The sequence below is a fragment of the Perna viridis genome, chromosome 6, assembly GCF_037379345.1.
Source record: "Perna viridis isolate PV_CMFRI_1.1 ecotype Kerala chromosome 6, ASM3737934v1, whole genome shotgun sequence".
Lineage (NCBI taxonomy): Eukaryota > Metazoa > Mollusca > Bivalvia > Mytilida > Mytilidae > Perna > Perna viridis.
In genome coordinates, this window is record NC_142450.1 from 40,715,700 (window position 1) to 40,739,018 (window position 23,319).

At 32.4% G+C, this 23,319-nt stretch overlaps 2 protein-coding genes across 4 annotated transcripts; one reads left to right on the forward strand and one right to left on the reverse strand.

Moving 5' to 3' along the window:
• Positions 1–78: 78 nt before the first annotated feature.
• LOC148614964 (V-type proton ATPase subunit E-like) lies at positions 79–14,033 on the reverse strand. Of its 2 annotated transcripts, none has more exons than XM_088589539.1 (9): positions 13,894–14,033; positions 8,928–8,993; positions 6,725–6,834; positions 6,111–6,177; positions 5,693–5,782; positions 5,292–5,360; positions 3,865–3,959; positions 1,225–1,312; positions 79–909 (listed from the first exon to the last, which is right to left on the reverse strand). In XM_088589539.1, the coding sequence occupies exons 1-9, from the start codon at positions 13,921–13,923 to the stop codon at positions 847–849; spliced, it is 678 nt and encodes a 225-aa protein (XP_088445665.1). In that variant the 5' UTR covers positions 13,924–14,033; the 3' UTR covers positions 79–846. The 2 variants fall into 2 exon arrangements, with proteins under 2 accessions (XP_088445665.1, XP_088445664.1); XM_088589538.1 differs by lacking the exon at positions 13,894–14,033 and adding an exon at positions 11,133–11,282.
• On the forward strand, positions 11,264–23,319 carry LOC148614965 (uncharacterized). Of its 2 annotated transcripts, none has more exons than XM_088589536.1 (5): positions 11,264–11,386; positions 13,852–15,054; positions 15,546–15,784; positions 18,137–18,280; positions 18,685–23,319. In XM_088589536.1, the coding sequence occupies exons 2-5, from the start codon at positions 13,875–13,877 to the stop codon at positions 19,765–19,767; spliced, it is 2,646 nt and encodes an 881-aa protein (XP_088445662.1). In that variant the 5' UTR covers positions 11,264–11,386; positions 13,852–13,874; the 3' UTR covers positions 19,768–23,319. The 2 variants fall into 2 exon arrangements, with proteins under 2 accessions (XP_088445662.1, XP_088445663.1); XM_088589537.1 differs by lacking the exon at positions 11,264–11,386 and adding an exon at positions 11,505–11,612.

A 23,319-nucleotide genomic window follows, 5' to 3' on the forward strand; every position in this document is an offset into this window, starting at 1 on the left:
AAGTCCATAAGATTATTATTCATATACTATCAATGACAAACTAGATTTATCAAGGCATGAATACATGTACACAAGAAATTTGCTATTTATTTTTTTTATTGCTAATATTTCTATTAGAGATTTATCACATGATTATATGGAAACTCCATGATAAACAATACACTAATACATGTACATGTAAGACAAACAAACCATCCAAAATGTACATATAAATATTAAAGGGAATCTCTCATGATGTTTAAACAGCCACATAATTTGTGACAACTGTAATAGAGGCTGACAGGCCTTAAACTGCAAAAAAGCAGTTAATGTACAGTTACTACTTAAATGATCAAAACTTTTTCATTTTTTTTTCTGCTCAGCAAAAAAAAATTATTACTACATTGTACAATGTTTAGTGCCTCTCATTAATAATTAACACAAGAAGATAACTGCACAGGGTGTCCATAATTTGATTTTCTGACTAGAATACAATGGTTGCATGACTTGCTACTCCTGAATAAACAGTCACTAAATAGCACTGAATATGAATACATGACATCAAATGGCTCCTAAGACTTTAATGGTTAAATAATAATTGAGCTACAAGTAGTTTCCTGTAACGTGTAGATGAAAAAGTATTAAAATTCTTTCAAAAATCTGAATTCTCAATAGTTTCAAAATTAAGAAGTCTTATATAATGCTGTTTTTTTTTATATTTTAATGAACTTGGAAATATCTTAAAGGATTTCTATAAGTTTAAAACAGACATAATGTTAAACATCAGAACCACAAAAATACCATGGATTCTAGCACTATATCTACAACAGTCATGGAATGATTATATTATCTATCAGAAATGTCACATTAATCTTGGAATTTTCTGTTTACATTCTGTCCAAATAATGTAGTCCTTAATTCTGGTACCATCTAAAAGAAAACAACAGATTTATATAAAAACTCGTTATGCACTGTTAGTACACATTATTTATAATACATGTTACATCTTGTATTATTGAAAGCTTAGTCATTATACTTTACTATTTTCAAATAGCTGGTATATCTTGTGCATTTTTGGGACATTTTACGGACTTTTAATTCTTGAACTTCAATAACTTAAACCAGTTCAGAGTTCTTCCAGAAAAAAAAAATCCAAAAAATTGATCCTTTTGCGCTTCATTTGTGTTAAAAGGATAAGAGGCTTTATCAGCCATAGAAGTATTTAAAATTCCACATAGAACTGACCTGTTGACTGATTAAATCTAATCTGGTTTCCAGGGTGTTTTCTACTCTTAACTTATTGCTATTGGATAGAAGCACTACACCACCAGATCTAAAAAAAAAAAGAAACATTAATACAACAAAATAGCTAATGGAATGAAATCATTAACCCCAACATGTTAGTCGAAGCCACCGTACCACCAGCGTTTAAGAGAGCTATTGTAGGACCACTGCTCAAGAAACCAGACTGATAGAGAGGAAATAAAAAACTACAAAAAAACTTTGGTGTCTTCTTCAGCAAAACTTTTAAGTATAGAAAACCAAGAAAGTGCTATCAGTAAAGCCTGCTTCCATCAAATTTGAAAAATAGGAGGTATTCAACCATATACAACTGAAAATGCCTCTAAATCATTGGTGTGTTTATTATTTACTTCTAGACAGGACTATGACATGCATTATTATGTGGTGTCAACAAAAGTTTAATAGAGAAACTTCAGCATTTTAAAATACAGCAACAAGATTTGTTACAAAGCAAAGCATAATCTTATCACACTTGTTCTTAAGACTTTCCATTTGTTACCAATACAGTACCACTGTCAGTACAAAACTTTACTACATTTCATGAGACAGCACCAGCATATCTCCAAGAATTGACCCGTTTAGATCTTTACATTCAGATAATGGTAACCTTCTGCAAGTCCCAAAAGTGTGAACAAAAAGTTACGGTGAGAGGTGATTCGCTAAATCAGCAGCAACCCTCTGAAACAATCTACCTTTTGAACTACACAATGTAAAATTACTGCTTTAAAAAGGACCTTAAAGCTCATTTGTATAAACTCATCTCTAGACATTTTTTGTTTTTACTTTTTATTTCTCTCCCTTGAATGAACTTTGATAATCTAAAGATTTTTATCTATCAAATTGTGATAAATAAGTGATAATTTTAATATTTTTATCGTATAAATTTTGTATATTAATATACATGTTGTATATGTATTTAATTTAAGCTTTTACTATGCCTCACTTTTTATTGATTAATTTATACATTTTTCATACCTTTTTTTTGTCAAATATAAATCTAATTTCAATGTTCCCAATCAATATAAATTTCATTTACATTACTCTACATTTTCAGTTAATATAATGTTCTTTGATGTGTTGGAGATTTTCCATTCATTTTAAAATTTTTACTTCCAGTAATTAATTTCTTGACTCCAGTAGCAATTTTATTCATTGTGGTTTTTCATTTATTTTTTATTTATAACAGCTTAGTAAGTTTTATCTATGCAGTTGTGATCAAAATTTTTATATATGTTTATATTGATATATCATGAATGTATTTATATTTAGTTAACAAAATCTAAATACATAGTTATATTCAATACATCAAAGAACCTTAAGAATTCATCTCTTAATGAAATCATAGTTTAATTTGGGATTCAATTTGAACCAACCTGAAAACAGGACCCTTATCACAAATCTGAATTACATGGTTATAAAAGAAAAGTCAGAATCAAAGACCTCAAAATACAATTTATAAACTGTCGAAAATAAATAAAAAACAAAAACCACAGTTGGATTCAGCACATTGAAGAAATCCAACAGTTTTAAATTGTTTTATTGAGATCCAACTAGATGTCTATTTACTACTTTAAATCAGACAACATTAAAAGAAATAAAGTTATACAAAGTAATATACAGTGCTCATGATTTTTTTAACTGTTATTCCAAAATGGCTATTTCAGACATTGTTTAATGCTTATAAAGTTTCTTATTCAGTACACTCAATGTAAGAAAACTAAGCCTATTTACTCCAATTAAGGAGGTAGACCTAGGATAAGGGACACAACTCTTAAAAATCATTGGTACGTTTGCATTCACCGCATGTACGCATCAAAGTAACTTGGAATGATTTCATTCTGCTTCAAAGGAAAGCTTGAAAGGCTTTGGTGAAATTGACTATGCCAGCACTTCACAGTTTAGTTTAGTTTCGCACTTTTGGCTAGGGATGAAAAATGACATAAATGGAAACCGGTGGTTGCTATAGTGATTAAAAATGAAGAATCTATTGTTGATAAAACATTTTCTGAAAAAAGGAGACTTTTAAGAGTATTTTGCAATGTTTTATATATTATCAATGTTGAAGGGGCTTTTTTTCAATGACAATCTGACTTCATTGTGAAAGTGAAAGTAAGTCAATTTTTTGCCATGCTAAATTTAATAAGTGGATTACAAAGGGAAATAGCTCAAAATCTAACCAGCGATGCCCATATGAGGAAGGGGTTTTCGAAGGAAAAAGTTTGAACAGTTTCAGGGGATGAAATAAAAATTTCAGATATTTTGCGGGAAATTTGATATTTTTAAACCTGATTTTATGAACTTTGCAAATTTTCGCATATTTTTGTATGGTTTCTATGGTAACCCTATATGCTGTGGGTAATTTGTTTCCAGAAAATTTACTAGGTATATATATTTACAGATGCTTGACAAGTTTTTAAAGTGATAAATGTTACAAAGCATCAGATTACAAGACCAAAATTAGGCAGTTCTACAATACTGTGGATTGCTGGCTATGATACATACATATCACTGATTAAAAGAGTTATGTCCCTTACCTTAGGTCTAACTCCTTAAATGTCTGATAATTATATATTTATCACTTACACATCGGAGCCCAGCTTATTTTCTTGATCAATAGACACAGTCACTTCTTTCTTTGTAGCATCTTTGTATCTCTTAGTAACTGTTGGAAGCAATTCCTGGAATATCACACAATCAAATCTATGTGATTTTTCACGATACAAATTTTAACTTCCCACATGGTAATTATGTTTGCAAGGCGCAGCTTGATAGTACAACTGAAGTCATATCCTGAACTATTGGCACAAGTATGGACACACCATTTAAACTTGACACAGCTTTGAATTTTGATTACAGTTAGACATTTAATAAAGGATAAAAATTTGACCAGAATTGAAAGTGGTCACTTATTCCTAAATGGTACCAGTTAAAACAGGCAAAATCAATCCTAAACTTCCTGTGGGGACAAGGCACCTTATGGTACAGTTTCAAAGCTATTCATTTCCTTTCACTCAAGTCATCATCCACAAAACTGAAAAAAAAAACTTGATCCTGGCCCCTTTGTCTTACTTGGCCCATGTCACAACCCCAGAAATCAATCACAGTCTTCCTTTAGTGGTATGGCACCTAGTAGTAAAATTTATACCAGATCCATTCAGTTTTATTCAAGTTATTATACCCACATGAGGAAAATGTTTGTATTGGCCCCTTCATGGCCCCTAATTCCTACAAGATTTAAGTATCAACTCCAAAAAAATTAATCCCAATCTTCCTTTAGTGGCATGGCACCTTGTAATACAATGTCAAAAAGATTCATTCACTAATAATCAAGTTATTGTCTGGACATCAGGAAAATGCACATTTCTGGACCCCCTTTTTGGCCCTTAATTTCTGTAAAGTCCAAGTCTGAACCCCAAAAATAAATTGAAGTCTGACCATTGTGATATAGAATATTGTGTAACAGCGGCATAGACATTTCTATGACATTTCTATATTTAAACTGGAGTTATATGGTGCAATGCGTTTTAGGCCTTAATTCTAAAATAATTGGGACCAAAAACCCCCAAAATGCAAATACCTTTTTTTGGATGTTTGGAACCTTGTTATAAAATTTTATAAAGATCAACCAACTAATACTCTAATTATTGTATGAATAAGTGTCTACGGACGATAATGACGACAGCACAATACCCATATTTGCAGTCATATAAAAATGTCTTGTTCACAATTCTGTAAAAAATTTCTCATTTTAGTAATATCAGCATAGAAATGTGTGCAGATTTTCATGCATTTTTTTTCTTCGAAGTGTAATTGCTTTGTTGATTTTGATGAATAGTGTATGACATCAAAAGTTATTATATCCTTTCAACTAACTATGGAAACCATTAATACTGCTGTTAATCAACCTATTAGGAACAATTGTAATAACTAAGATATTCACAAATAGATGAACAACATCAAACTTGGAGAATTCAAATACTACAATCTTGGTGTTACCTGTAAAAACATACCTGAACAAGACCTGTATCTTCTGACTTACACATAATTGTAACTTTGCTTTCAAGCAGCTGGAATAAACCCTGAACAGAAAAGGATGAAAATAAGTATAGAAATTTAATATTGATTTCTTGGTTCTCAGACAATATTTTATGAAAATCAAGGAGGGAGGGATATGAATTCACAAGAAAATCATCATTGAATTGACAATAGCGTGGGAAATATCTTTGATTCACATTGTATTATTCAATTGGGAATTTAAAATGGTTGTGAAACACAATAGCAGACACTTCAGTACATGAAATTGCCTTCAATACATGAATTCAGACAATAACTAGCTTTTTTCTAATTGTGTTCAGTGCATGGCTTACTTTGAATGTAATTCTATGTTGTCATTACAATTTTATCTAATTACCTGAGTTATTAATCCATCTAACAGTTTCTTGTACTTAGCTTTGTCTTTAGTGACCTGATAAAGTCTTTGTCTTGCTTCTTCTAACAAATCCTATAGAACAATCCAATGTTAAAACTTCATAAAACTGGGGTAGGGTTGGAGGAATTTTCAAAAGTAGTATCATTACACAAGTTGCATGTATAATGATTTAAAGTACAAGTGCCAAACATAAAATTCAATAAAAATCTGGTATCAAAGCCTTCAAAATTGAACAGCTTTATAATCTTAATATTTGTCAGGGTAAGTGAATTTAGTTTTACTGTTAAAATACTTGATTGTAATGTAGTATAATAATAAAATTATCTAAAATGTCTAATATCATTTCAAATTCTGTGGCATATCAATACTTTCCTTTTTTTATTTATAGTTAAATTCATACTTTTAGTTGATCTTCTCTTGCTTTCAGAATCTTTAGTCTTGACTGGTTCAACAAGTTTGAATTTTGGCTAAAAAGAAAATTATAAACAAATCAGTATATCTATCAAGGGAATGACCTTAAATAATTTTAATTACATGGTGCACACAAACTATCTCTAACACTGGGCTAATGTGGCACCTTATGCATTGAGATGATTTTGTTTAGACTACAAATCATTACAGTCAATCATTCTAATATAATTTTAGTACTCAAATGTAACAAGTAATTCATCAAATATCATTGACATGATATAATTAGGTCTATGAAAAGATGAAGGAAATTTCAATATTTACTATAAAAGTTATAAACACTTTACTTCTGAAATTACATTATTTATATACATACTATAGTACTGTACTATACATGCATAATTTTGTTTTAATTAATTATAACTTTTAAAGGCCTGTGCAACACTAAGGTGTTGGAAACTTTGAGTTGCCTCACAGATAATAAATTAATAAATACTCTTTAATTGTGTACATTCTGTTTTCGCACCCAAAATACACTTGATATAACATCAATCAATTATACAAAACATAAGTTACTCAGAATTTCAAATTTTTCAAACTATTTACATTTTCTTCTGCAATTCAACCTGTTTTTCTTTCTTTTCATAGTATTCCATAATCTTGACTCTGTGTTGCTGTACTAGTCTTCCTTTCTCAATGTTAAATTCTTCTTCAGCCTAACATAAGCAATGAACAAGAGTCAAAATAATTACAAGTTACATTAAGTGTAAGTTTTTGTAAGAATCAGGCAAAACATGAAAAATCAGAAACATGCATGTCAGAAACCCACCGATCTGACAATATAATTTCACTTACGGATGCTTTCTATATTTCAAAGGATCATTATTTGATCTTTGCATCACTGGATTTGTTCAGAATTTTTTCAATAGAATGTAAGAAAAAATAGGACTTTGATAGAGTTATATGCTCTTAAAATATTAATTTTCAGTGCATTTCAATGAATTCTGAAGGTGCAAATAGTCATATTAAACTTTCAAAATGGTGATTTGTTTCAGATCATGTTTCACCCACTGCTCGATTCTTAGAGAGACTGACACTTAAAATCCAAAATTTTATGCTTTCCTGATCTATGAAGATGAAGTATTGTGTGGAGTGAACTGTAATTTACATTTCATTAAAGCCTGTTATAAGAACTGTCTATAGTTCTCATCAAGAAAACCCAAAAATTTACTCTGAGGTAGTTATTTTTCTTGATGGCTATCCAAATAATTTCAAATAAAGGACAAATAATCACAAGAGACTCAATTTTTTCAAGAAGCTGAACATTCTACATACATGTAACCTTCAAATATCCTATATTCCTATCAATGTATATTATATAATATCCCACTGGTTTTCCAAAACCTGGCATGCCAATTAATCCTCTTTCAATAGCTTTCCTCAAATCACATCGATTCCAGATGTGAGCATCAGAGCAACCACATCCTCTGTAGTTGTAGTAAAGGGAACCTCCCTTTGGAGGACACCGCATCGGTACATGTTTGCCATCCAGAGCACCAAGCGTATGGGGAAACTGCCATTTCGCTTGAAACTGCTCAGCTATAGCCTGCGATTGTTCAGATTCAGTAGGGGTCTTGATAATGCCCTCAGCATATATTGAAACTATGGCCTTGCAAATATCTCGAACAATACCACTTATTGTGTTGTGAGCAACCCAAAAACCATACATCAATGTTTGGTAACTGTTCCCTGTAGCCAAATATCTCAATGTGATCACTAATCTCAATCCAGGATTGATGGACTGCCTATACCAGGTGTTCTTCTTAGTAATCCTAGGACCAATGACATGAAGAAGTTCCTGAAACATTTGTGGGTCTACCCTTAAAAAGTTCTTAAATGCCGCTGGATTTTCTAACCTAAGTTCTGCCATTAGGACCTTATACTGCCCATGCATAGGTCTTCGGAGAAGCCAGTCCCTAGTCCACCATCTCCTCTGCCTCCAGTCCTTCCTACATGTGTCATCAAGAAGCTCAATCATTGTTCTTGCATTTCAAGTCATATTAATATCAAGACCAAGCCAATTAACTGCAAATATGAGTTGGTGGTTCATTTAGATTCTGATGGTCTACTGAATGACAAAACAAATTCTTTATCTTTGGTACTACATGTGCAGGGTATTTATACTAAATTCTGGTTTTATTTTGATGTCAGTTTGGTGGAAGTTTGATGCCTGCTAGTGTTGTCATATTCTTATGACAGTGCTCCATTGAGCTTACACTGGACTGTTATAATCAGTATTTTGTAGGGATGCAACATACTACACACATAGTCAACAGTAAAAATCCTTGGGAAACCTTTCTGATTCTTACCAATTCGTAATTCAATGCAATGGGGTTGTACCTTTCTGTTATACATTTATAGAACACCATACTCTGTTCTTAGCAATAATGTAGTGTAACTGTACTAGTATGAACTTATTTGTAAGCAACCGTACAAGTCCTTGACAATTACTAATCTACGAATGAGTAGGGATCAACAGTTTTAATAGGGATTAAAACTGATCAGTACAAGCTTAGACGTTTCAGTAGGATTGTGCTACGATTGTTTCATCCGTGGTAAAATTTTGACATGTTCAAAACTTGTCATGGATAACCAAGTATTACTACGTATCATTACGGATATAATACAGTAAGCTACGGGGCGATACAGATCACTAAGAGGTAAGCCGGATCGTATCTGCAGCTCTTCCAGCAAGGCGATCCTTGAATGTGCAACCCAGGCATTAATAAATATGGGACATGTAACTAACCTTGGCATCAATTTCCTCTGCTTTTTCATTTGCTTCTTGCTCAATGAAGGCAACCATATGTTTTATCTAAAATTAACAAATTAATGCTTTTATTTGGTAACAAGTTTCAAATAACCACTGAGGCAGACTCACAATATGTGATATTCAACAAAAGTTACTTGTGTATATAAATAACTTGTCAATTTTTAGTTGAAAGTTGAAATAGTTGTACAATGTATCTGTACCATCTTTTCCAAAGAAATATTTTATTATCATCGCCTTAATACTATAAAATACTATAAAAATACTTTCAAATACTATAAAAAATTGTTTGTTACTTGGGTTAACAACTTCTGAAACAGTAAAAATAGAAATATACTTCCTTAAGTTGGACCACCAAATACTAATGTACCATGAACAGTCCTAACAGTTTCTCAATTTGTATCGTAGTACATTTTATAATCTTTTCCGGGAGCACCATCAGGTAGCATCTATTTCATATTATGGATATTAGAGCTACCAGGATGAGGCTGTGAGGGGTAGCAAATAGCAACTGAAATAAGTGTGTGTGTGTGTTGCCCCTCATTCCAACTTTGTTCCCAAACTGATAAGACATCAGCATTCTGTAATTGTTGAACCAGATGGGGACATGTGGATCACAATACATTCAAGATTTATCTTCAGTGTCATATAAAGTTATAATAAAGCCAAGCATTAGCAACTTTAGTCTGATATTTGTAAATGCTGTAAAACATGAATAGCTCAAAATTGTTTTGTTGGAAGCAAATGTATTTTGGAGATGATATATGCAGTTTTGGAAGTGATTGTTTGAATTTTTTACTCAGACCCGCAGCGTGTGATATTACTAATCAGAGAGTAGATCTAGCCAATCTGCTTACCAAAATTTTATTCTTCAATTAAAAACTGTTGTATGATAGTTCATTAAAAAAAAAAAAAAAAAAAAAAATCTACAATTTGCTTTGTTGTAAAATTTGGTCATAAACATATTTCCCAGGAGAGGATGAAAAATTGGTTGGCAACTGAAGTGTCACATATTCCTGTTGTATGAAACTTGATTTCACTAACACAACAACATAGGTCTAAGTTTGTGTGCATTATTAAGGAAACAGGCTGTCACCATACCTAATATTTAGTAGACATTGCCTGTATCAGCGAGCACCATGAGCTTTACCTGTAACTTTACCATACTTGTAATGTCTGTGTGAGACTCAGAAGAATAGTTGAGGACATTAAAACACAAAAGGGGGGGGGTGAGAATTTATTCTCAGAAGTGCAGTATTTTATTTATCAGCAACAAGCAAAATCAATATTTTGATTTTGAACCCTTATTGTTTTTCAAATAAGATCCCAGACCCCTTTCCCCATCGCTTGCTTAAATGGTCGATGACTTACATGTAGTAGCACTTCGCAATGCTTTACAATTTTTTTACCCTCAAGGGCATCTCTTAAAACATCCTTTTTAGTTTCAATAGGTCTGATTTATTTGTACAGATACCAGAAATATTAGAGGCTCTCAAGGGATGGTAGAAATATTATGCACATACCATGTGACATACAATCAAACTTCAGATGCAGCTGACAAGCAATTGTAAATTCTAAAAAGAAAATGATTTCCTTTCCCATCATAGAAAAGATGTGATTCAATCTGGATAATACAATTGGAGTTTTTTCATAAACTTTTTAAAAACACATCATATTCACTTCTTTTAATAAATAAAAAAATATATATAAAAGACACGAAAACCATCAGAAAAGATGGAAGTTATTTTTTTAGATTTTTGTTTGATTTCAACAGTCACTTTTTGTTACTTCTGGGACTTGACTTTGTTTCATTGGTAAAATGGGGAACCTTAAGGGAAATTAAGATAGTACATGTAACAACTGTAGAGCTCACACTGCTTTGTGGTGCTTGCTATTATTGGGGTGGTAAATGTTGATATATTTTGCACGTTTCTTGAAGTATGTGCAGCACACAACAAAGTCAAATGTGAAATATGAATACTAATAGCTCTAGCCACCAAAGGCAAAGCCTGAAATCATAATGACTTCAAAGTATTTGTGCATGATAGTTGTGAATCCGTCATGCAGCTGACTCTGTGCCTGTGCCGGCTATGGCCATAAACTGAAAATCGTGTCAAACTGTTCTTCATTTACTTGAAATAAAAACTACAGGCAATGTAAAACTTTGGAATAAAGTAATGATACCTGTTTCTGAACATCTGCGTCACTGAGAGCCATGACTAAAGCTAAAATTTGGAATATTTCGTCTTAATTGGGAAAAAGTGAATCGTCTAATCTCGTGATTTGTGTACTCAAACTTTGATGACGTAGTTCACTTCCAAATAAACTTCCGAAATGTAGACCAGACCGACCAGTCGAAGTCTGATTTATAATTTTTTAGATGTATTCAACGGTTGATACATCTAAATAGTCATGGAACTTCGAACTTCGAACCCCAGGTACCTAAATTTCACCCAAAAACAACCTAGTAGCATTGAAAAGGCATTAGAGTTGCTTTCGGTTTGTTTATTGTTTTTGTGCTAACACGGATCAGACAAAAAATAAGACAATAAAACAACTTTGGAATTTATTGCTTTTTCCGCATAAATGAAAAACAACCACAGAAATTCATGACTTTAAAAGTTCATATGGCAGATTCTTCTTAATTGATCCTGTCTCTTTTAGGTATTAACTTGAAAGTATTTTTTTTCGTATGGTCTAAAATGTGTAACCCGCACCCGTTCCCAAGTACTATTTTGCCAATTTCTTCATTAGCACTTGATATTTCTTGCTGAAAGTTGGTACACATATACAAAATGACATAATGGTTAGGATAGATTTAATAATTTTTCCAAAAATAGGTTTTATTCGATTTTCTGTTTTCAAAAGGTCTACAACGTGTAACCCGGAATTTCCATACCCAAAATCAAAGTCTGGTTATTTTTGTTATTTGTACAATTGTAATGCATATTTGACATTAGAACATCATAATAAAATCAAAATTCTCATTAAAGATAGGTAAAAAATGCACAAGACTGTTTATGAAACTTTCTTTTCATCCTGGATAAGATAGTAAAGATTCTTTCCTGATATGGGGATTGATACTGGTAGTGGTACATACTGAAATGTGTAACCTGTACCCAAATACTCTTGCTGTCTTCACTATTATTATGTGATATTTCCAGCTGATATATTATACACATTTACAAAATGATATGATAGCTAGAATTGAATCAGTGATTTTTAAATTTTTTCTGAAAATTTGATTTTTATTCAGTTTACAGTTTTCAAACGTACCGAAGTGTGTAACCGAAAATTCCTGTACCCAAAATCAAAGTCTAGTATTTTTGTAATGGGCAATATAGTGATTGGGTACGGAATTTGGTAAGGGTATGGGTTACACATTTTAGGGTGTACCTTGATGCTATTGATGGTATGGAATTCAAACTCAATCACTTCTTTTTTTAAACAATATCAAATCTTTCAAAACTTTACCCAAAGTCTGTAAGTGAAGTTTTAACCTCTCAATGATTTCAGAAAAAGTAAAATTCGGACAGGAAAGTAAGAAATATGCAATTATTAGTTTGCTACGGTAACTTCCTGTTACACATTATAGACCTTTTGAATTCCAAAAGCCAATCAAACAAATAGTATGAGAAAACTATTTGTCGTTTATTGACTATAAATGAATTGAAATGGACTTTTCCAGATCTCAAGAAGTTTTCATTCTTAACATACCATAAGAATGAATATTTTAGCAAAACATTATTTGGGAATGGGGAAAAGTTGGTACAGGTACGGGCGTATGGGTGACACATTTAAGAAACTACCAATTTTTTTTTTTTTAAGGAAAAAAAAACTTTTTAATATTTTTCTAAGAAAATATACTGGTCAGGGAGTAGTTCCAGGCAAGTCATTCTTCTGTGAAACATGTTCATCCCCATAATTTAAGACAAAACATCGAACAGATTGCTGATATTTTGCTTTTAAAAATGAGCTACAGTATCATACAATAATTTTCATTGAGGAATAAAATTTTGGTGAGAAGATTGGCAAGAATTGCTTCTGTCTTGAAAATGGCAAGATCTACTCTCTAACCAGTAGTGTAATTTCTACAAATCTTTCATTTTTATGTCTGAGATTCTGAATTTTTAATTGGTTTTGTTGGCATCTCCCCTAGCAAGAGAGAGTTATCAGGTATTTAAGTTAAGCTGAGAACATAAATTTTATTCTTCTGTGGGGAAGACAGCAGCCTTGAATGCAAGGCCAAGTTATAGTTCAAGAATAGTGTAATCAAGATAACTGATAGGGATGTAAATAAGATTAATTGTTATCACTTCATGCACTTGTTAATCTCAGACTTACTACTAAGTTAATGTTTCTTATAAGTATAAGAACTATTTTGGTAAATTTGAAAATTGCCAGAAACCTCACCATTTAGAATATATGCAAGAGATAAGCCATCATGTCTCATTGCCCACCTTAGGAATAATTGGACATGGTGCATTTGTTTATAGAGTTAGTGTATTTATAGTCAAGTTCTTTATTAAAGCAGAGCAGATTAGTAATGGATGATTCAGACCTCTGGTGTTTAAGTTCTCCTTACAATTTTTGAAGTCTTTTATGTAAAGAAACATAAGGATTGATTGGGCACTTGAAAAAAATGGATAGAATAAATTCATAACTGAATGAATTTTTTTAATGCTTACCATGGATTTTTTAATTATGAAACTGGAGCCTTTATGGCTCTTTAATGAACTTAAAATAATGGATCACATGGTAATGATCATTATAATATATTTTTGTCATTTCATTTGAACAATCTGTCTTTCTTTAAATTGACGTAATCTTCTGTGAAGTCCCTTCAGTGTGTTGGAACAGACTATTAAGGCATGACAATGAAATTTGCATTTTTTTTTCATAGGAGTATAAAATGAGTGAACAAAAATGGCATGTAAGGAGATACCTCATCCAAAATCATCTCATAGTCCATCATCTGATAGTTCCAGTAATACTGGTACACCTGAGAGCTTTAACCTTGAAACCAGATACATAGTATTAAACTTTCTTAGTCAGAATCCTCATGAAAGACACCCTGGATGTATTTACTCATCAACAGCATCCAGTGCTGCATCAGACTCCAATCCTATTCATTTCCATTCCAAAAAAGGTCATCAATCCTTCCCAACATCTCCAAGGAAATCTACAAAGAAACACAAGTTAGGACAGTTAGATGCATCCCTAAGGTCATCAGAAGACAATGTAAATTATAAATATCATAAGGAACACAGAGAAATACATAGAAAAGATGACACATCTAATGACTCATCAGATGTCCCTTACTTCCTGAAACCACAGAAATCAGTCTCTGTTGATAGAGTTAGTGATAAAAGACATTTTAAGTCATTGTCCTTAGATCATGGTCTAAATCAGGGAAGATACTTCTTATGTTCTGAGACATCACCTGTGGTAGATGAGAGCAAAATCTCTGCAAGTACCCCTTTTTTGAATTATAGGCAGACTAGGCAAGAAAGTGAGCTGAGCAGTGATACTGGTAACCTTAGTTACGCTAGTGATGCTGATGATGAGTATGAATCGACAAGCTCCAGTTTGTACAACAGTTTTACAGAAGGCCGAGGTAGTAAACACAGTGATTTCGGGTTTCATAAACTGGCTACTCTAAAGAGTGAAAGTGATCTAGACACCGACTTGAGTACTGTTACTGGAGACACATCAGTTCTAGTTGCAAGTGATCAGTCTGGACATGGTAATCAAAGCACAGATAATCAAGCTACAGATAATGTATTTGATGACTCTCCAATCTCCATACTTCAAGAGCCTGAAATGAAAATGGAATGTGAGAGAGTTATACACTTACAAAGCTCTGAAGCTGATGTTGAACACTCAGAACGAGTCACTGCTGAATCAAGCAGTATGTCTATTGATATTACCAGTAGCAGTTCTACTGCTGTTAGACCTGCCGCTGATCGCAGTAAATTACGACTGATAATCCGGGACCAACAGGAATGGGAGTCAGAGCAGCAGTCTCAGATACAACAAGTACTCGCCACAGTGGAAGAAGAGGTCAACACTCAAATGATTTTCCTGGAATCTGAAGTGGAAGAAGGTAAAAATATTCTCATGTTATATGATTGATGGAAATGTATGCAGATATAAGGCACTTGAAATTTTATTTGTATTTTACTGGGCATTACTATAGGTTATCTGTCTTAATGATATAGGACTCATACTCATGTGGCAATGCACATATTTTACTTATTTTTTTATATAAAAATAAATTAAGGAAAAGCAACTTGTTAACTAGTCAAGTCAAACATTTAGAAATTTGTTTATTTATAAATATTTGTGTAATTGTGGGTAAATGCATGTGAAATATGTCAGTGTTAATCAACTATCAAATGCTACTATTGATGATGGTAATTGTTTAATTTTACATTTCTTCGTAGCCAAAAACTCAAATGTGTCATATGACAGTCACATACAAGAAAATTCAAATTATAGAACATGCTTATTGAAATAGGTTATCAAATACATGAACACTGTATAGGGTTATTTCTGAACTACAAGTACAAGTTTTCAAATATTTTTGTATTTCAGCTATACGAAGAAACCAAATTACCAGGCATGATTCCCCATTCATTGTCCCTCTATCACCCCACACAGAGGCTGCTATGACACTGGCCAGGATTGGTGATGAAATTAAAGATTATTATGGTGACCGCCTTAATGCTGCTGTTGCTGGCCTATGTTCTGAGGAGCGGCCTGTCATTACATATGAACAATTCAGATGTGTAGCTTGTTCTGTCATTGACCAGGTTGTGCCAGGTTGGAGACAGGTAAATTAAAAACATTAATTTAAACACATTAAAATTATATGTTTAGTAATCAAATTAATATTGTTTACTTGTATGATACATATTTAAAATAAAATACATGTATCTATCAAATTTATGAAGTTTACTTTTGGAAACAAGGTCAAGTCATATAAGTTACAATCAATATGCTGATGTCATCATATTAGCTCAAGACACATTTACTAGATAATATTGTCGTCTAATGCTTTAATATTCAGATTTTTTATTTTATCTTATAAGTTTATGCTCTTAACTTTTGAGTTTTTGTTTCCCAGAATAAATATTTACTGTACCTAGTTTACTTTAAATTTCTTTTCTGTAAGTTGGTCTTTAAGGCTTGGTTTCCATGTAAAAAAAAAAAGAAAAACTCTGAGTAGTATTTAAAAAGCCTTGAATTTTTTATACAACCGCAAAAAATTGTTTTGGTTGTATAATGGTACAGTATCACCCTGTCCTCATCATCAACGATGTCTGTTAATTTTCGATTATTTATGACAACTTGAGTAAAAGATCTTTTTGAAATTTCAACAAATTGTTCCTAGGGTGCCTTTAGTTTTTGGAGAGTCATGCCCTACCCCTTTTAGAAATAAGGTGCTAAAAGGGAGAAAATGGATGTTTTTATTATAATTGATTGGGAAAGTTTATTGTTGATCTGAATCTTATGATTCAGATGTCAAAATGTTCCTTTTGAATTCCATTTTAAAAAAAAATTTCTTAAAGGATAGGCTGATCATCAACTGCATTTGAGTTTAAAGGGTACAAAATTGCCAAAAAAATTCAACACTGTTAGGTTCAGTCAAATTCTGACATGGGGTAAATAGTGTTAAGTATGATGAGATCTATCAGTGATCAAATTTTTGTGCTAATCTGTTTAGCCATGTTGGAGTTATTGTCTTTCATCGACATCTTTTTGCTATTTTTAATGTTATTACCTGTTACTCTAAAAAATTGTCACCTCAGAAACTACTGGACAGAATTCAATGGAAACTGATACGGTTGTTCCTTAGATTTAAGTGTTGGGAAGTTTTTATTAAAAAAAAAACATTGACACTTTTACAAAAATAGAAAGTTGCTTATCAAGCCAGTTGAGCGTTTCAGGTTTTTAGAGCCTCTAGTTTAGCTATTTCTAATGCTATTATATTTGAAAATCTTCTCCTCTGACACTAATAGACCAATTAAAACCAAACACGTTCTGAATGTTCCATAGGGTATTCTGGCTAGAACTCATGTGGGGATTTTTGATCTATTGAAAAACATGGTCACTACTTCTAAAAATAAAACATTGTTGTCTGAGAGAAGTTTTTTGCATATATCTCCAAAACCTTTAGGTTAACAAAAATTCTGACGAAGGATAAATGAGTTCAGTATGATGAGATCTATCTGCTGTAAATTTTAAGTTTAAATCAACTTGTTTATCTGTTATGTTGGAGTTATTCCCCTTTTTCAACATTTAATGAACAATGTTTACGCTATTTTAAATTTTATTACTTTAAAAAAGATCTTCTCCTCAGACACTACTAGACCAATTATGTCTCTCCCACTTTGGTGGGGAGGTGTATTGTTTTTGGCGTGTCTGTCACAAAATTTGTCAGCCGAACTCCTCTAAACTACAGAACCTAATTTTACAGAACTTGGCATGTAGCAAGAACATTATATGTATTTGTGCATGTTACCAGGAAATTTTGATCCTCCAATTTTTGTGGTAGTAAACTGTTATTACATTTTTTACTTTAAAAAATTGCTCCTCAATAACTACTAAACAGAATTCAATGAAAATTAATTTGACTGATCCTTAGGTATGTGGGGTAGGGATTTTTATCCAAGAAAAACATGGCCAGTTTGACAAAAAAATAGAATGTTACTACCAAGCCAGTTGAGGGATTCCATATCTTCAGAGCTGCTAGTTTTTGGTTTGATGTTGAATTTCAAATTATTGTTTTTAAACTAATTGTGTAAAAAATCAACTGTAAAACAGTATGCTGAAGTTGGTCAAAATCTTGTATTGTGTCCACACTTTCCCCAAGTGAACAGAGTTTTACATGCTGCGGTTTTATCAAACTACTCTGCAATGCTCTTTAAGTTTCTACACTGTACTTTGTTTTACATACTGATAAAGTACTATTGTTCATGTGTTGCCAATTTTTGTGGTTTTCATGACTAGACCAAATCAAGAAATTTGGTACCCAACGAAAAGGGAATTGCCATTGATGTGTATACTGAAAACCCCAATTCCACAAATTCAAGAATCCACGAACTTGTGTTCCCATCCATATCCACGAAAATTGGTATCCATGAATGAACTTGTACTTTCACAGTACCTGTAATATCTTGCAGATTGCTTTCCTCCTAGTATATGGACAAAGTGTTGTTTGGAGAGTGGCAGAGTTTGGTTACAGAGAATTTGGAGATTTGGCTAACAACACAGCTAGGCTTATATCAGAGCTGTTCTCTGACTTTATCACATCACAAGGAGGATGGGTAACTATTAAATTGAAAAAAAAATCATTTTTTGATCTCATTAAGATGAAAACTAGAGATTAAGAAGATGTAGGACACCTTTTTCAGCTTAGTCTTTTTTAAAATTCTACTGAATTATTGATGCATCTTATTACAAACCCATCAACTAGAACACATTAAGTGCTTTCAAATCCCTTTACTTCACCTCTTAAGTAAGTTCTAATTTCTTTATAAGTCTGTACATAGTTTTAAGAAAGAAGTAATTTTTATCTATAGTTCTGTCCAACAAAGATAATGTCATCAAAACATTACTAAATGTCACTGATAGCATACTATTATAAATTCACTTATCGCTTGGTATGATGTTCTTGTTACTCATCTGAATACAGTGCAATTTGATTACAAGTACTCCTATTTGCTTACAGGGAGCTGTTGTCAACTATGACTCTAGTCGTTCATCATCAATAAGTCCCCGCCATAGTTCTCCTGAAGATCTCTTGAGTAGGGACCACATTCACATTCCTACTAACTCTTCGAGAAGTCAGTCACCTTTAAAAGATTATGATTCCAAGAAACACAGTCCTGGTAAAAGTCAGTCAGAAGATCCATTATTTAAATGGCAACCAGATCTTTTATCATCTAGCCAGCATATTGGTACATCAGAGGATTATAAAGAGTCCGATCATTTGATTTCAGAACAAAACAAGTCATCAGGTGACCATGTGACCTCCATACCACCACCAGATGAGCCTGCCTGTGATTTTGATCACATCATAAATGAAGATCAGCACGGCAATGCAGGTGAAAGCTGTCAAACTGTCTCCTTGGGTGATATTCAAATGACCTTTGACCCTTCATATGAAAGAATTGACATTCAAAACCAGTTTAAACCTATAACTTCTAAAAATGACCATGAGACCTTTAAACCAGCACCAGATGAATCAGCATGCTTTATGATTTCAATAGACAACAACATTTCAAAAGATAACATCAGGGAGGAGAATACTGTCCAGACTTGTGATACTGACAATTCTCATTCCATTTGGCCAGGAGAAGCAAAGATTGTACCTCACTGCACCAACAATAAGTGCTATTCATGTTTAAGCAACCCGTCCAGTAAAACATTTAATTCAGATGCTAACCCCTGTAATCAGTTTACCAATGTGGAAGAAAATGTTCTGCCCAATCATGAATTGGAATTTTCAATACAAAGCAGCAACTTATCAAACAATAACACATCCCAACAGGAAAGTAGTGTCTCCCTTAACAATGACAATAATGGTACCATGCTATATGATTCTCCCATTGTAGATATTCCTCCACTAGACCTTTCAGGATGGGCCAGTAGTGAGGAATCTGAGTCCTTAGACAATGATACTGTGTATGTCCCACCAGAACCTCTTGAACGACCAGATTTCTTTAGACAGTTCTTCAGTATAGATACATTCCTGTCATTGGGTGTTTGTGCCATAGGTATCATGGCAGCTATTGCATTGACACGTAAATGATCAGTTTATAACGATCAAGTCAGTGGTTCAAAGTTACATTCAAAATTAGATGTTACACATTTTTGATGTTACCTAAAAAGGTTCCATAATGTGGTTAGGAATAAGTTTTTAGAGGGGCTCAGTTGACAGAAAAAAGAATAAACCTCTTAGATGTCCTGATCTGTTATATCTTGTGGTTTTCTATATTGCAGAAGCAATATGTGAAATAACTGTGAACATTTAGATCTGATTGTGAAGTACAAAAATTGAGGCTTTTAAAAATTGGTCCTCAGATTTCATTGGAATTTATTGTGATCATTGAAATTAAAAAAAACTAGTCTATATTCACCCTCCGAAGTCAGGGTTTTTAGTCCACCTTTGCTCCCTCAAACCTCTGACATCACTAATTCATATTTAGCAGGTATTGTCCAGTGCCATCCAGTGAGTTACATAAAGGTTTTAACCTGGGTCCAACATCCAATCAAATCACTCGTAATAGAATATCTTCAATATTACTTACATAATGACTACACATAAAGTCTATTTTTTTGGTAAAGACTCTACATATAATCTACAGTTATCATTTTTGCTGATATTGAATCATTTGTGACATCTTACAACTATCAGTTACTATATTGGATCGTCCATTACTTCGTGTTTACCTTTCCACTGACATTAAATGTTAAATCGATTTTTATTGGTGCTTCACACTCGGAGAAGCAACCATTTGGAATTGGCAGCAGGATACATGCTAAATATGAATGAGTGATGTTAGGGGATTGAAGGAGCGAGGGTGGACTCAAAACCCTGACTTGAGTGAATGGTCTATATACATGTATTGATAATTTTATGTAAAATGTACTTATGTATTTTTGTAAAGAAGAATTATTTTTGTTTTACTCCAATGGAGTCTAAGATTTGTTATGGTCTGTGCTCAATCATTTATTTTTACAAATTTATGTTCACTGAATTGAACATTTTCTTTTGTAATTTTCATCTTTTATTTTGTTTTGTTATATGTGATAGTTTATATAACTAGAAATACTTAGTTAGCACAGAACAGTCCCTCAAAACATCTTGATAACAAATATAAAATGTGTGGCTTTTTTGTAGGTGTATCAAATATTACGGCCTTTGCATGATTCTTACAAAGACTGCTACTAATGAACAAAATATTGAGTTAGAAATTTTGGTGTAGTCTTTGAATCAAATATGTGAAAAGTGTTTGTAATCTGTAGTTTGATTTCATTTTCTAGTATTACCTATTGTTGAATTTTGAAGAGCAGAATTGAAAAAGCAGTCCCCAAAGTATGGATTTATAATGCCTTTTACCACCCTTCTCTCAGCATCAATGTACATGTACATTTGAAGTGTGTATCAGTAAAGTCTAGGGACTACAGATTTTCTTCTATATTCATTTGTTGTAATTTCCATATGAAAATTTGCTTACTTCATGTTTTGAGATTTACCAACATGTTACAATGTAGCGGTGTGTATTAATTTGATTTCTGAACAAAGCGAAACTGGCTTTTTTTTCATAATACTAGTAAGTGACTTGGATTTATTCATTAATCACAGAGGTTTATTTCCTTAAAAAATTGGAGATGTAACATAATTATGGTTATGTTATGGTATGGCATTTTGACGTGTCATCATCCTCTTCATCTGTTGACAATTGGTTTTCATGCAATTACTTAAATATTAGTTGGTTTATCTTTACATGATTTTATCACAAAGTTTCAAACAACAAAAGGAAAATTGGTAGATATTTTGGAGGTTATAGCCCTAACTGTTGTGGACTTTGGGCCAAAAATGAGCCAAAACAAGTTTTTAAAAGAATTGAACTACTTAAATTCAGTAGCATATAGATGTTAAGGATGTTGTTCCACAACGTTCAGTACCATGATGGTCATACCAGATTGATTTTCAGGGTTAAGGTTTGAACCAAAACGGAATAATTAACCAAGAATAGGCCAGAAACAAGATATTTCTTTATGTCTGGACAATATACATGGTGTCATATACCACAAAAAGGAAGTCTGTGATAGATTTTTGGGGTTGCAACTTTGGCCGATTAAGAATTACGGGCCACGAAGGGGCAAGTAACATGCATCTTTCTGATTTCTGGATGATACTTGAGTAATTTACAGGGAATGGATCTTTTTGAAATTGTACCACAAAGTGCCGTACCCCAAAAGAAAGGTTGGAGGTTGTGAATGGAACAATTTAGGAATTATGGGTCGAAAAGAGGCCATTTTGATTCTAGTTAAATTCTTACCCTGTGTCACATGTTAAATAGCAATCAAATTTGAAAGCAGTATCAAGTTTGAATGGTGTGTCTATTCTTGCCCCAACTGTTCTGCATTTGAGTTCTGCTGTTGTATCAAGCTGTGCCCTGCAAAGCATATTATTTTAATTGGCAGCACTACTTTCTTCCACATATTTCATAATTCAAATGCTGTAGTGAGATTCAAGTGTAAGTTCTAATTTGATATTAAATGACTCGATACATGAGTACATGTATCTTAATTTGTAATACACACAAAATCAAGTGTACTTTTGATGATCTAAGTATGTTAGCTTTATGTTGGGTTACCAAGGATCTAGTTGCATTATAGTATAAATGAACTGGCATATGTACTTAAGAATGATTTACATTTCCCACTTTAACATCATAAACAATATTCTGTGAGAAAATTTCAAAAGAGGAGTATGCTAATGTGCTAGACTGTAAAATGCAGGATAGGATTGTCAAATATCTTGATGCAGATCCAAATAAGTCCACTTAGTAAATAGTGTGAACACTGATGATCATTTCAAGGAGGAATAGTAAAAAATTCCCATGAGTGAGCTATGGTTAGATTGAAACCAAGATTTTAATCTTGTTGATCCAAATTTTGGTACAGATTCACATTATAAACAAAGTTATTATTTTTAGTAAATTAATGTGGCTTTACTTCCTAGCAGAGAATATTTTTTGTATTCAGTAAGGACGTAGGCTATTACTGTTGATCTCAAATATATTGATCTGGTAGATAAATCATGAGATAGATTTTTGCATGGATTTTTATACTCACCATTTCCGTGTTAGAAGTGAATGTTAATTTATTACTTTGATTCAACTTACCCAGTTTAAATATGCCAAATATTAAATTATTATTGATATAGAAAATGTCTCATTATTTCACCATTTTGAAACAGTTTAGTCATAAAACCTAATAATAAACATTACGCAATCAGAAAAATTAAATGGCAGGTCAAGTATTTATACTTTTTATTACATAATGGGACATCCTCTAGTCAGTAATTGTGACAATCTTTTAGTATTAGCTTCTACCATTATACAATAAAAATATACTGTTAAGTGCTGTCATTTTTCATAACCTTTTACCACCTACTTTGAACAATAAGGGCATATTTGATGCACTCATAACATCCCAATTGAATATATTTATTTTTTTATGAATCAAAGAATTATATAATATTACTGTTTTTATTGTGTTATTACAGTTAAGCACTGTTTTGTGATGTTACTGTTACATGTTCTAATGAATAAAAATGGTTTATATTTGA

Bases quoted from the DNA above. Each gene is read 5' to 3' on its own strand.
- LOC148614964 (XM_088589538.1), bottom strand. From the start codon at position 11,165: ATGGCTCTCAGTGACGCAGATGTTCAGAAACAG. The intron at 5,783-6,110 runs GTATGAATTTAA...ATTGTTCTATAG, and splicing joins CAAGAGAAGATCAACTAAAA to GATTTGTTAGAAGAAGCAAG. The intron at 910-1,224 runs GTCAGTTCTATG...GTTTTCTTTTAG, and splicing joins TAGATTTAATCAGTCAACAG to ATGGTACCAGAATTAAGGAC.
- LOC148614965 (XM_088589536.1), top strand. From the start codon at position 13,875: ATGGCATGTAAGGAGATACCTCATCCAAAATCATCTCATAGTCCATCA. The intron at 15,055-15,545 runs GTAAAAATATTC...TTTGTATTTCAG, and splicing joins GGAATCTGAAGTGGAAGAAG to CTATACGAAGAAACCAAATT. The intron at 18,281-18,684 runs GTAACTATTAAA...ATTTGCTTACAG, and splicing joins TCACATCACAAGGAGGATGG to GGAGCTGTTGTCAACTATGA.